Source organism: Giraffa tippelskirchi, chromosome 9 (assembly GCF_054371585.1).
Source record: "Giraffa tippelskirchi isolate mGirTip1 chromosome 9, T2T-mGirTip1v1.2.pri, whole genome shotgun sequence".
NCBI lineage: Eukaryota > Metazoa > Chordata > Mammalia > Artiodactyla > Giraffidae > Giraffa > Giraffa tippelskirchi.
The window spans coordinates 138,957,497-138,970,935 of NC_137283.1; the positions used below are offsets into that span (position 1 = coordinate 138,957,497).

Here is a 13,439-nt window from a genome sequence, read left to right on the forward strand (position 1 = left end):
GATGATAAAGAATCTGCCTGCAATGCAGGAGACCTGGGTTTGATCCCTGGGTCAGGAAGACCCCCTGAAGAAGAGAATGGCTACCTACTCCAGTATTTTGCCTGGAGAATTCAATGGACAGAGGAGCCTGGCAGGCTGCAGTCCATGGGGTTGCAAAGAACTGGACACGACTGAGTGACTAACACTTTCACTCTCACTTTCACAGTTGGTAAAGGCCCAGGAAAAACTGTACAAGTGTTAGAAAACCACAAATAAGACTACAGCATACCCACCTGAATAAATTCTGCATCCAGTTTGGTCAACATTTTTGAATATTTACTGGGTACAAAGAGGGTCAGCCCCTGTACTCTGGGTGCCCACCATTAGTGCAGGAGACCTCCATGCATGACTGAATCACCCATATGAGGCAGAACTAAACAAGTGCTACGAAAATAAAAGAAATGAGTGATTCTCACTGACACAGAAATATGAGTAAACTTCTATCTCAGGTACTTTATTGTTGGGCCACTTCTCTGCACTGACATGTTTTGTAACAGTAGAGGTCTGGCAAAGGGACATTTGAGAGTTAGTCTTTCATTTGTACATATAATCCCCATTCTTCCATAAATTGCATGAGATAGGCTTCATTTTCTTCCGGTGCCTTGTCTGGAGCCCGATCCTGGTAGAGCCTAGATAAGAGGCCCTCCTCCCTGAGCCCCTCAGATTCAGGATGCCCACATCCCTCTGGGTCATGTTCAAAGCTGGATAATGAAGGTATACACAGCTTGCCAGTCTGAGGGTCCCAATCAACCAGTGTGGTGGATGGCTCTTCCTCTGGCCCCTCCTCTGTGTCCACATGCCCCTGCCGCAGATGGTCCAAGTCTCTGAGCTGAGGGGTATATGAATACAGCAGTGTTTGTGGACCCAAGTCTGCTAAAGTTGCCTGTTGCTCAAATATATTTCCTTGTAGGGACACCTCCTCCTGCAAATTGAACTCCTGTCCTCCAGGCTCCACAGAAATGTCACTACTTGTTACATCATATTCATATTCAATGACTGTTTTATCCATGGGCTTTGTTCTGCTGGGTGGCTCTTGCTGGGTTAGGGAAGTCCCTTTGGAGCTTTTCTCAAAGTCATACACAATGTCCACTACATGTGACACATAGCCCAGGTGTTCCACCTCCACATCCTCCCAATGGGGTTCCTTGTCCTCGATGGGCTCATTCATGTCTGATGCATCACTGCCTTTTTCCATTACACTTATATCCTTGGGAGAAGTTTTAGAATCCTCCAAAATATTGAGGGTGATGAAGTTAATCACAATTTTTTCAGTAGGTACAAAAAATCTTTTGTCAAATTCATTTCCATAAATCAAAACCTAAACAGAGAAGAGAACGGTTTTCACCTTTTCACTTTACAGAGACATTAAAAGCAGCTGTTAGTTAGAATTTATACTGTCCCCACATAGTTTTAAAGGCCTATACTTACCAACTCATGGAAGTGAAAGTTATGCTTAGAGTACACAGGAAACCTCCCTCACCTGGACCCAAGGGACCCAAGATGCATGAGATGCACATGGCAGTGAAAAGTGCTTCCCTGGGTGGTCCCGATCCAGTCGAAGGGTCAGGGTGTGATTGCCCCTTCCTCTAATTGGCTCAGGGCATTCAAGGGGGTTATTTAAATTCTGGAGCCTCATTTTTTAAATTCTGTAAAATCAGAATTCCTGCTGTGTCAGGATGAGTGAAAACAAATAGAGGTTTTGAAATTCCTTTGTTAATTACAGTTTGAAAGTGAAAGTCACTCAGTCGTGTCCGACTCTTTGCGACCTTAAGGACTGTAGCCTGCCAGGCTCTTCTGGGATTCTCCAGGCAGGAATATTGAAGTGGGTAGCCATTCCCTTCTCCAGGGGATCTTCCTGACCCAGAGATCGAACCCAGGTCTCCTGCATAGCAGGCAGGTTCTTTACCACCTAAACCACCAGGGAAGCCCTAATTACAGTTTTAATGTATTAATCAATAAATCGTCCTCTGGGCCACCAGCTGTTTTCTGCATATACTCTGGACAGGAAATGTGGAAAGGTATGAAAACTAGGTGTAAAAAGGGAAGTAAGCACATGAATAGAGATGGTTTAACTAACTGCCCCCCTACACTATGCTATAATAGGGCCAAAATCGGAAATTCACCTGCCGGTTCATAGCAGATAGAGAAACTAGATCATGGGAGGAAACTTGTTTAAGATTAACATTCTGTTGGGAATACATGGACGGTGCCAATTCAGATTGTTGACCATGAATTATGTTCCAGTTCTCATTGTCCACCCTAAGATGTAATTTCATTTAACTAGAAAACAGGAACTCCAACATCATTCTTTTATGAAAGTTTTGGTTTCAAAAAGTCACACATGGTCAGTTCTCCTGTGCCTTTTTCTCCTAGAAAAGGTCTCCCTATCTCACTAAAAACTAAAACTCTGAAACCTAAATGAAGGCAGAACAATAGAAATGTTTTAAAACAGAACAGAAATGCATGTATGTATCATGTACATATGAACATGTATTTTGATAATTCCCAAAGAAATAATCTTTGTTTGTTAAAATATGCTCAGCCCTTGGAAACCCTCTAGTACATGTTCTAGAAGCATAAGGTTTGTTCCTTCTTCTACCTTCTTGCTTCTCCTTGCTGTGAGTGATGAAGTCCTGGCCACTTTCCCCCTAAACGTGTCTCCATTCTGTGACTGTCTCCAGCCCTACCTCCCACTCTCCTCTTTTAGACTCTCATCTTCCCTCTCCTGGACAACTCTCACAGTCTCCTAGCTGCTTTTTTTTTGTTTCTAGGCTTCCTCCCCTTAAAGTTGTCTTTAACACTATCCAGTTGTATCTAAAACTCAATATTGACCCTGATGATCCCAACCCAAAACCCTACAGAGTTTTGCAAACCTGATGAAGCCCAAGTTCCTTAGAATAGCACCCCAATTCTCCCATTACTTGGCCTTACTCCCTCAGTCTCTTCTTTCATAGCTCCTTTTCAGGAACTTTATTTCAGGAGCATTATTATGTGGTTTTCCAAACATCCACCCACCTTTGACTCTGCTAATTTTTCTGCCTGTGGTAGGTGCCCTAACTCTCTCTCAACTTTCATGACCAAGCCCCGGCATAAGATTCCTTCTGATCCTCCAGGTAAGGTGCCACTGCCCTTCCTGTACCCTCAAGAGTCCCGAGAACACACTTTCATCTTAGTCTTCACATATCATTTAAAAATTCTAGTTCCAAACTAGACTTAAGCCTCTGGAGGGGCATGGATCATAACAATTTATCTGTGTACCTCAAGACCTAGTCTAATCTGTTCAGTAAATATAAAATCTTTGTCAAAGTAAAGGAATCTTTCTCTTTGGTTACGTTAATGAGTTAACCTAGTACAGAAAGTTTTTAACTCATCAACTCTTTAACTTGAAACTCACTCTGCCCATAAAAGGAATGGTATCTGTTCTAGAACATCCTTTTCTATCTTCTTGGAGGTGTGTTATAATGCCTCTTACCACAGTAAGTACTCACCAGATTTGCTGGTTGTTTCTCTTTACCGACATGGATATATCTGTACATGGAGTAGCCCATCACAGAGAAAATAAACACAGTAACAGATATGGGCAAAACATACCAGAGGATGATTTTAACCTCCAATGCTGATGTTTGATCTATAAAAACAGAAAAGTGAAGTGGGGTAGATAGTTGTGATTTGGTGGGGTGGGAAAACATTGCTAAGGTCAAGCAGCTTTGTAGAGATCAGTTACATTTAGAAATTAAGTTTTCTCATTTATAAACTGAGAAGCTTGAGCTAAATGTTATGAGAGATCTCAGAATTCTTATTCTCTCTGACAATAGATAGCCTTAATTATCATCTGGACTTGTCTCAAACCTTTACAGCAAGGATGCCTTAACAACCCAAATCAGCAGGTATTCCAACAGCTTATATTTGGCTATGAGACTCATACTGGTCCTTATATTTGAAGTTAAGTGTATATTAAGGCAACTCAGAGCACTGCAAACCAAGCAAAACCTTCTTGTGAAGATTCCATTAAGCTGCTCCACGTTTCCACATCACTCATTCGACTCAACCTTTTCCATATATTGAGGAGAGGAGAAGAACATATGGTGTCATCTTCTGTGTAACAAATAGAACCATCCTACACAGCTGGCCAGGTTTTCTGGTAGGTCTGGAACTTGGGGATGTGTGTGGGAGGTGGCTGAGGTGGTATGTGCTGAGAATGGCAGTAACTCTCTTCTAGGTCCTGCTGTCCTGAAGGTGCATGGTGAATTTAAAAGTCCATAGATGAATGAAAAGATCTGCTGAATAGTTTTAATAAAAGTAGTCCTGGATCACCACTGATCAGACTGTATGGTTGATGGACAGGACTTATTGTGACTAATTTATATTTGCTAAGCTTCTATGGAGTACTTGAAAATTGAAAGGGTTAATTTTACATGTCAATCTATGTAGAACAAGGTATCCAGTTATTTGGTCCAATATTATTTCAGATGCTTCTGTGAAAACTTTTTTTAGATGAGATTAGCATTTATATGAGTAGACTTGAGTAAACCAGATTACCCTCTATAATATGGGTGAGCCTCATCCAATCAGTTGAAGGCTTTGATAGAAAAAAGACTTGATTACTCCCCACTCCTCTGGAGGACAGAATTCTGTTACCTGATCACTTTCAGACAAGAACTGTAACATCAACTCTTCTTTGGTTCTCCAGCCTGCTGGCCTGCCCTGTGGATTTTGAACTTACCCTGTGCCTTCAAAATCATGTGAGTCAACTCCTTAAAATAAGTCTTTTTCTCTCCCTCTTTGCGTATATACATATAAAGATTATGTGTACTGTGTTCTCCAGAGAATTGTGACCAATACAGCTGTAGAAAAAGGGGCAGCTCTAGCACAAATGATGAAAGTTCTAGGGCATTGTGCTTGTGTGCTCAGTCGCTTAGTTGTGTCTTTGTGACCCCTGTTGACTCTTTGTAACCCCAGGGACCGCAGGAGCCCACCAGGCTCCTCTGTCCAGGGGATTATCTCGGCATGAACACTACAATGGGTTGCCATTTCCTCTTCCAGGGGAAATTCCTGACCCAGGGATCAGACCCACCATCTCCTGTGGCTCCTGCACTGGCAGGTGGATTCTTTACCACTGAGCCACCTGGAAGGCCATTCCTTACATACTAATACAATCAGCAGGAGTGTCCTGAGAGCATTCTAACCCATGCAGACACTGGATGCTCTGGATGCCTAGTCCTGGGAGAAAGCTGCCAAGTCACTGTCCAGTTAAAAAATGGAAAGAGAAGCATCATGGACTTCTGGTCAACAAGTACCAGTAAGAGAGGTCTGGGTACATGGGTCTAACTGCAGGTTCTTCCATCCTGAAGAGCGCATCTGTCTACAAGTTCCACATAGAAAGACGCCAATAATGCAGATGTGGCAGGTGACTGAGTATCACCTGTTCCTACTTCAGGCTACAACTCAGCCCAGTCCTCTTTTTTAAAAAAAATTTGTATTGGAGTTTAGCTGATCTACAATGTTGTGTTAGTTTCAGGTACACAGCAAAGTGAATCAGTTATACATAAACATATATCCACTCTTTTCGATTCTTTTCCCATACATGCAATTACAGAGTATTGAGTAGAGTTCCCTAAGCTATATAGTAGGTCCTTCTTAGTTATCTATTTATTCTAGTGTGTATATGTCAATCCCATTCAGTCCAGTCCTCTTAATACAATCTCTGGTTTCAGGACCAAACTCGCCCTGCTTAAACAGGGCTGCGACAACAGTGACTGATGGCACCAGCACAGGTTTGCAACAATCAGCTAATAAACTGTACCTGTATTTTAGGAATTGAGGGATTTTGGAGAACAGAAATATTTCCAAGAATAGTCCCAAGAGAGGTAATAGCAAGTTTTTGAAAAAGTAGACCCTCATAGTGGTGTCTTAGAAAGGTACCTGAGTTGATCAACAGCTAGGAAATCACAGAAAAGGTCAGAACCTGAAATGGAACTTTGTTATTTTGTTACTTTTCCAGGACTAGTGAAAAAGTCAGCTCCATCTGCTTACTGGGAAGTATTTAATTTAATCTGTATTTTAGTTGCTTTAGCTTTGCCAATGGCTTGATTGATTTCCACTGGGAATTCATTCCTACCATTTGGCCACTGATCAAGCTGTTAGTAAACAGAACACTCTTCCAAATACAAAAATGATTTCCTCAATCTGCTTTGTTTTGCCTTTTGCTTGTTTTGCATTTTAATTTTATTGGACATATGGTAGAGAATCCTTTGTTTAAAAGGGGAAGGTATGATAAGGATGGAGATTCAAACATAAGGCTTTTCACTTTTGATATGTATTCACAAAATTCCCTTTTTAATCCCTGGGACAGTTTCATCTCAAAATGTGGAAGGCATGAGGAGAGAGGAAAACAGGGATTCTGTCACCATTCCTGTCCCATAGTTGTGATGAGAAAAGGCTTGGGAGAAAATGGTTATTTCATGTGGAAAGCCAGCACATTTGGAAGAGAGAAACAGAAGAAGAATAGAGGAAGAGCTGTTCCATGAAGATAAACTTTAGGATTTATTTTCAACTTTTATGTTCTGAGTTCAAGGTTTTACCACTCTCAGAGAAACTGTCAGTCACTCTGTCGTGTCAGACTCTTTTGCGACCGCATGAACTGTAGCCCACCAGGCTCCTCTGTCCATGGAATTCTCCAGGCAAGAGTACTGGAGTGGGTGGCCATTCCCTTCTCCAGGGGATCTTCCCCACTGAGGGATGGAACCCAGGTCTCTTGCATTGCAGGCGGATTCTTTACTGTCTAAGCCATCAGGAGGACTCTCCCTCAGGGAAGAACAATTTAACAAATGCCAAGCTCCTAACTCTAGTCTCCTAACAGGAATAAGAATTTTCAATCACACTTCCTAGTCAGCCAAGTTCAGAAAACATGAGAAGGAGACAAATAAACGGAAAGAGAGAGAAGCAACTGCAAGACTGAGAGAGTAGTAACTGATTTGCTGACCCCAGGCCCTCCCACAGCCAGTGAGTAATATTTGAACACAACCCGCACAGTCTCTAATTTGTATTCTGGAGGAGAAGCCAAACACTATCTTTAAGTGTTTTTAGGGTACTGTCTGTTTCTAGGAATAAATCATCTGATGTTCTTTAAGACCCACAGGACTTCTATGATCAGAGTGATTATAGATTTAAAGAAGGAAGACCACGTATGTAAAAATTCCTATAATTCTATTTCCGCAAGGCAGAGTGATGTTGGCAGTGGACGCCAGGACCTGTACTGAGGATTCCCCAGAACGTGAAAACACCGTGAGTCAAGTTCAGTGGCAGAGTCCCAGGCTGCCCGGGGATGGTTGTTTCTGCCTTCGCTTCAGCCTGTTTCTGGTAGACATGGATTTGTCAAAACCTTGTCGACACCGCCATACTTCCTTCTAGTTTTACCAGATTTCCTTCCCCAGATCAGCTGAGATTTTCAAAGCTTACCTTCTCGAGTACTGACACACTGCCTCTCAGAAGGCTGAGTGAGGCGAGGAGGGCCTGGGACAAAGGACTCCACGAGGACACAGTACAGAGTGTCCGGCTCCAGCCAGCTGAACACCAGAGTGTGGTTTGTCACACACTGGGACCACTAGGATAGAGAATCGCAAACACAGTTAGAGCCAAGGATTTCCAGCAACCCCCCGACAAATAACTACAGAAATAAATAAAAGACCGAGGCACCATTAACTCGCTCTCACTATGCATTTTCTTTTTAGCAACAGCTTTAAAATAACTTTTCCCTTCAGCTCGGCAGGGCGTGGTCAGGAACTAAACAAATTGTGGGAACAATTCTAAATAATGACATAGGAGGGATTTCTTATTCAACTTTATCCTGTGTTCTTGCTAATATTTTTTTCTTTCTTGGAGAGTGACTGGCAGATGTTAAGCAAGCAGAAACTCTCCATCAAAGTGAGGTGGACAATTGCTCTACATGTTAGCAACAACATCACAGCAGAGACTTTCTGTAAGGAAAATCTGAAGGTAGCTCTTTAAATTTCTATGCATCACCTTCAACTGTCTCCTGCAAGGCATCACTTTTGAGTATCACACCTTCCCAGATTCACATGCCGGGAATTTTAGAATCAGGGCTGCATGTTCCAGCATTAGCTTCAGAAAGTGACACAGATTATAGGTCCCCATTCCATTTCAGGCTTACCGTTCTATTGGATTTAGTATTATATATGGACACGTTATACTTCAGATTAGAGTATATCTGTTGCATGGAAACAGAGCTTTCTTCTGGATTTTTCTTCCACTTCTTTGGAGCCGTCAGAACAATTGAAATGGATTTCTCATCAGTAGTCAAAGCAACCTCTGGTGGGCCAATTTGTGCTTAAAGGGGAGGGGAGAGGGAATTATCATGTTCAGATGTAGAAAACACCTTGGATGAAGGTACAGTATAATTCTACTGGGATCAAAGCTCTAAACCCCATCCTCTTATTTGAAGTGCCTCAGAATGCTCACCCAGACCCAAATTATACCAAATTTTGAAATAATCAAGTCACAGACTCTGATGCAATGTTAAAACAGCTGATTTACTTAGTCACATGTAGTTCCTAGTTACTTGGATAAACAGTACTAGAGGATAGTAAATACAATTAAAAGTGCTTGCAACACTACTATAACCTGACAAGTTGGTGATAAATAACATTAATCAGATTTGATGTGTTTGAAAGATCAGCAGTGGAGAAATGAAGCACTGCTAAAGAGCTTTGGGGATGTAACCTTGGGAGACTAATCTAGAACAGAGATTAGCAAACTTTTATCACAAAGGTACAGGCCATATTTTAGGCTTTGCAGGCCATGTGATCTCTGTTGCAACTATTATTTATATAAATGTAAAAATCATTCTTCTCCTGTAGAAAAATAGAAAGGAGTGAGGTGCTGTATTTAGTCTGAGGCTCTGGTTTGCTGACTTCTGATCTAGAAGAGCAACAAGGGAAAGTGCCAGCTCCAGAACTCAGGGAGCACTTGTAAATGTCATCCTGGCAGCTCTGAGTGGGTCCTCCATGGCTGAATCAATCTTAGATTGGGATGGGAGAATTTAAAAAGCAAATACCAGGAAGACGTTGCCCTCATTCCGAGTTACACCTAGAAATTTTGTCATCACAGTATCGAGTTTGTAACAAGCAGAGACTTAGTTTGGTGATCAGAACAGTCTTTTTTTAAACTTATTTTTAATTGGAGGATAATTGCTTTACAATGTTGTGTTAGTTTCTGCTGTACAACAATGAGAATCAGCCATAGGTAGACATATATCCCTCCCTCTTGAACCTCCCTCCTGAAAACAATCTTTAGTCAATCTGTGGGCATATGTCAAATAGTTTATAAAACCATAACATTAACATAAATCTGTCAGTTGTTCCTGAAATTATACAGTCTCAATTGAGCAATAAAGCAAAATCAAAATTTGACAGTTTTGGCCTCTAGTGTCAATTCTGGATCAGGGAGAAATCTGAGAGACACTTGGCCAAACCTTTTTTTCTAAAGATGAGGCTCTGAGATACAGTAAGGTGAAGTGACCAGTATTGGGCTGGTTACTCCACCTAATGGACAGAGTGCAGAAGAGAGCCAAGCAGAGCACTGGGATTTGGACAAGGCTATCTATGAGGCAGAGATTGTTACATTAGGTCAGATGAACTTGATACTTATTTAATACACAACTGAGCTACTTACTTTCTAAGAAAGGATAGAATCGTCCAGTTTCTGCCCATTTGGAACAATTTGTTCCCCACATGGCCTTAACTTTAGCATAATATTGATGTTCATAGTCAGAAGTTTCAGCAGAGAGGTCACAGTAGGTCCTACTAATATTTCTGCATTCAGATTTATTCAGCCATTTCTTTTGCCCATATCTGCTGAGAAGAAAACTGTGAATCAACAATGAGGTGCTCTCCATGCTTTACAATAGGAAACAAAAACAGTCATTATATAAAACTGAATGGAACTTAAGACCTTCTCTTCAAAACAGCAAAAGTGCCTGTCATTGAGATAAAAAAGAATCTACTTTTGCTGCTAGCAATTTTTTTCATTATCTGTCAGGAGCATGAGTCAGAGTCTCTGTAATCATCTTTCTTTTCTGTGAATTATAATGTGGATAGTACATTTGAAAGCATGTATTTTATTATTATTCTTGGGCTACAGTATAAATTTTACAGATTGTGTGATCAATTTTTCTATGTAAGTTTACAGCCCACATGCATACCAAGGACAGTTTGATGGATACTTTTTGTTTGTTTGTTTTGGATGGGGTGTTTTAAGAAAAATTACTAATTTTTTTTCTTAGAAATTCTTTTTGACATTCTCATAAAATTTAAAAATATACTTGCCCTCAAGGGTTCTAGGGAAAATTCACTAGGTTGGAGTTCATTTCAAAATCTGTATTTTCGATGATCATAGTGATAATGATGATACCGACTAGGTTGTTCATATAGACTTTTCCTCTCCTTTATTAAAAACATAACACTCACAGCAAATAGGAAGGGGGGATATTTTTAGCATTTTTCAGGTGGGAGAGACTGAGGTATTGAGAGTTTAAGTGACACGGGATGAGCCAAGTGAAAGAGACAGGGTTGCATGAGAGGCTACTGAAAGGATTAAAGCAGGCATGTTGGGCTATTAGGTGTGTTGGGCTATTAACTCTGGTGGTAGCAGAGAGAACATAATGGGTCATGAGTGTCCGACTGGGGAACGGTTGAAGAGAATGCTGCAGTGGTCCAAGTGGGAGATGTAGATGGATAGCACAAGTATGGTGACAGTGGAATGAATGGCAGGACAAAAGTAAGAAATGTTAGGAGGCAAGACTTGGTGACTGAGTGCACGTAAGAGATGATGGAAAAGAAAGTGTTGAGCATCACATCTCTTTCTGTCCAGGATAGATCGGTAGAACAGTGGTAACATTTACCCAGATCAGGAATGCGGAAGAAGAGTGGGTTTGAGAAATAGGGAGTGGGGGATGGGGAGGAAGGAAAGATGAGTTCAGTTTTTGACATGTTGAGCTTAAGATATGTGTAAAAGGTATCCGAATGCAGGTGCCCAGAAGGAACTGGAGCTCAGCAGAAAGGTGTGCGTGGGAGGTAGGGATTTTGAAATCCCATAAAGCTGCTCATTGAAGGCACAAGCATGAATGAAATTATCCATGGAGACAAAGCAAAGCCTAGGATAAAATTTCAGGAGCATCAACATTTAAAGGTGAGATACAAAGTATTCTCAGAAATAGCAGCTAAAGAAGGAGAAGGAAAAAGAAAAACAGACATCATAAAAGTCAAGGGAAGACTATGTGTTGAGGAGGAGGAACTGCCAACTTTATCAAGTGCTGCAAAAGCTTAAGGGTATCTTCCCTTTTCAGAATATGGCAACAGGGTCCTGAAAGTAAACATCTCCTGTTTCATAAGTACCATAGTTACCAGAAAACGTTAAAAATGTAGTTAGATCTGGGGACATCCCTGGCAGTCCAGTGGTTAAGACTTCACCTTCCAATGCGAGGGGTGTGGGTTTGATCCCTGGTTGGGGAACTAAGATCCCACATGTTTTGGCCAAAAAGCCAAAACATAAAACAGAAGCAATATTGTAAAAAATTCAATAAAGACTTCAAAAACGGTTCACATAAAAAAAAAATCTTAAAAAAGATAAGAAGAAATAGAGTTTGTTGACCAGTTTCTACAATTCAAGTAATCACCATGCCAAGGGGCTTTCACACTTTTGTCACTTTCTATGATGGTGAGCCACAGAAAGAAATACATTTCACACTGTGACCCAGTTCATACATATATCTCACATACCAAAACAAAGGTTTTATAAGATCATACAACTTTACTACATGCCAGGCATTCAGTTATTTTACTACTCTAATCCCCTCCACACCATCCTAAACCTTGCCATGCTAGTTATGTCCCTCAAAATTGATTTCATGGCTCACCAACAGGTCTTGACTAGTGGCTAGAAAAATACTGCCATCGCCTATTTGACCCTTTCTCCTCAAACTTCCTGACTCTGCCAAGGGTGGGGCAGCATCCCATGATAGATGTTGATGAAGGAGAAATACTCTTGACCAAGTTCTGGATAAAATGCTTTGTAAGTTTGACAAGCCGATAGACATGAATCCCACAATAAATGCCACAGCAATGATGTTTATCCATGCCTCAAAATCATGTGGGGCTCTAGGTGGTCTCCGACTGCTTTCTGGTAACAGCAGGAAACATTTATCAAGTGCCTGTTAAGCATGGGCGCGTGCTTAGGATTTGAAAGCTTTATCTCATTTAATTGTCATAATAACCCTTGGAGGTGGGTATCATTATATTCATCCCATTTTACAGATGAGGAAATCGAGGCTCAGTGATGTTAATGGAGCTGCTCAAGTTAGTCTGACTAGGAACAGGCATAGCTGGGGTTTGAACCACTTTCTCTGATGCTAAAACTTGTGCTTTTAATGCGACACTATATTATCTGCGTTAAATTCCTCGCATAGATATAATTTAAACTTTTGCTAAAATTTCATCTTTTACTTGGAAACAGGCTTCACTCAAAAGTAAAAATGTGTAATCGATCACCAGCCAGGTCCACAGCCTGGCTGTGAACCCAGGACTGTTTGCCTTTGGAACCAAGCATGGAGTCTGTCGGTGACACACACTGCCCTGTATTCCGGCCCACCATCCACATGCACAGGGAGCGTAACAACTCCAAAATGGAAAGTTTCCTTCAAACATTCTTTTTTGAAATGTATATAATCTAAATTATCTGTTCTCTCAGAGCAGTGATGACTCTCTTTTTTAAAAAATCCTTTTCTGAATCACACAAACACATGAAGAACAGAGCAAGCTCCTTGCTCCACCTATTGGAAAAGGAGGCAAGGGCACACTCGTGAGCCATTTCTCTTGACAGAGTGATGCCTCTTCCCTAAAATACTGGTTCCTGAGAAACTCACTGGCAATGAGCATGAGGTTCTAGATAGATGAGGTCATTGTGAATAGCAGCCAAAGTCTTCCACTGACTTTAATGGTCAGAATATTTTTTTTCAAAGACAAAAACAACATTATCCTTTTTTTTTTGTAAATATGGTACATTTTTTAAACTCACATGATCAGAAAAGTATAATGGAGAGACAAATAAATTACCTTGAAGCCCATTACCCCGAAACATTTGGTACATGTGATTCTGTACATCTCACTGTGCTTATATGTACCCAGAAGAATGATTCAATAGTTGAATACGTAGACAAAAACTTGATTATGCCATACTTATGATTTTAATAAAAACAGTAAATTTAATTTGATTTGAACTTTAATGAGAAAGAAATTAAACTGAAATGAATCACTGCAGTTCAAATGTTTCATCACACAAGATATTAGTTCTCAATATCTTTTAATAAGATAGTTTAAATTAAGAAA

General features: G+C 40.8%; 1 protein-coding gene across 8 annotated transcripts in view; it reads right to left on the reverse strand.

Annotated features, from left to right (window-relative positions):
• Positions 1-466: 466 nt before the first annotated feature.
• The window catches only part of IL20RA (interleukin 20 receptor subunit alpha), a 32,565-nt gene continuing 19,592 nt past the window's right edge, over positions 467-13,439 (reverse strand). For all 8 annotated transcript variants that reach the window (XM_081528865.1, XM_081528866.1, XM_081528871.1 and 5 more), the window contains 5 exons: positions 9,730-9,908; positions 8,210-8,385; positions 7,498-7,642; positions 3,528-3,667; positions 467-1,357 (listed from right to left, as the gene is read on the reverse strand). In XM_081528865.1, the coding sequence (XP_081384991.1) occupies positions 566-1,357; positions 3,528-3,667; positions 7,498-7,642; positions 8,210-8,385; positions 9,730-9,908 (1,432 nt within the window). In that variant the 3' untranslated portion in view covers positions 467-565. The remainder of the gene's footprint in view (positions 1,358-3,527; positions 3,668-7,497; positions 7,643-8,209; positions 8,386-9,729; positions 9,909-13,439) is intronic.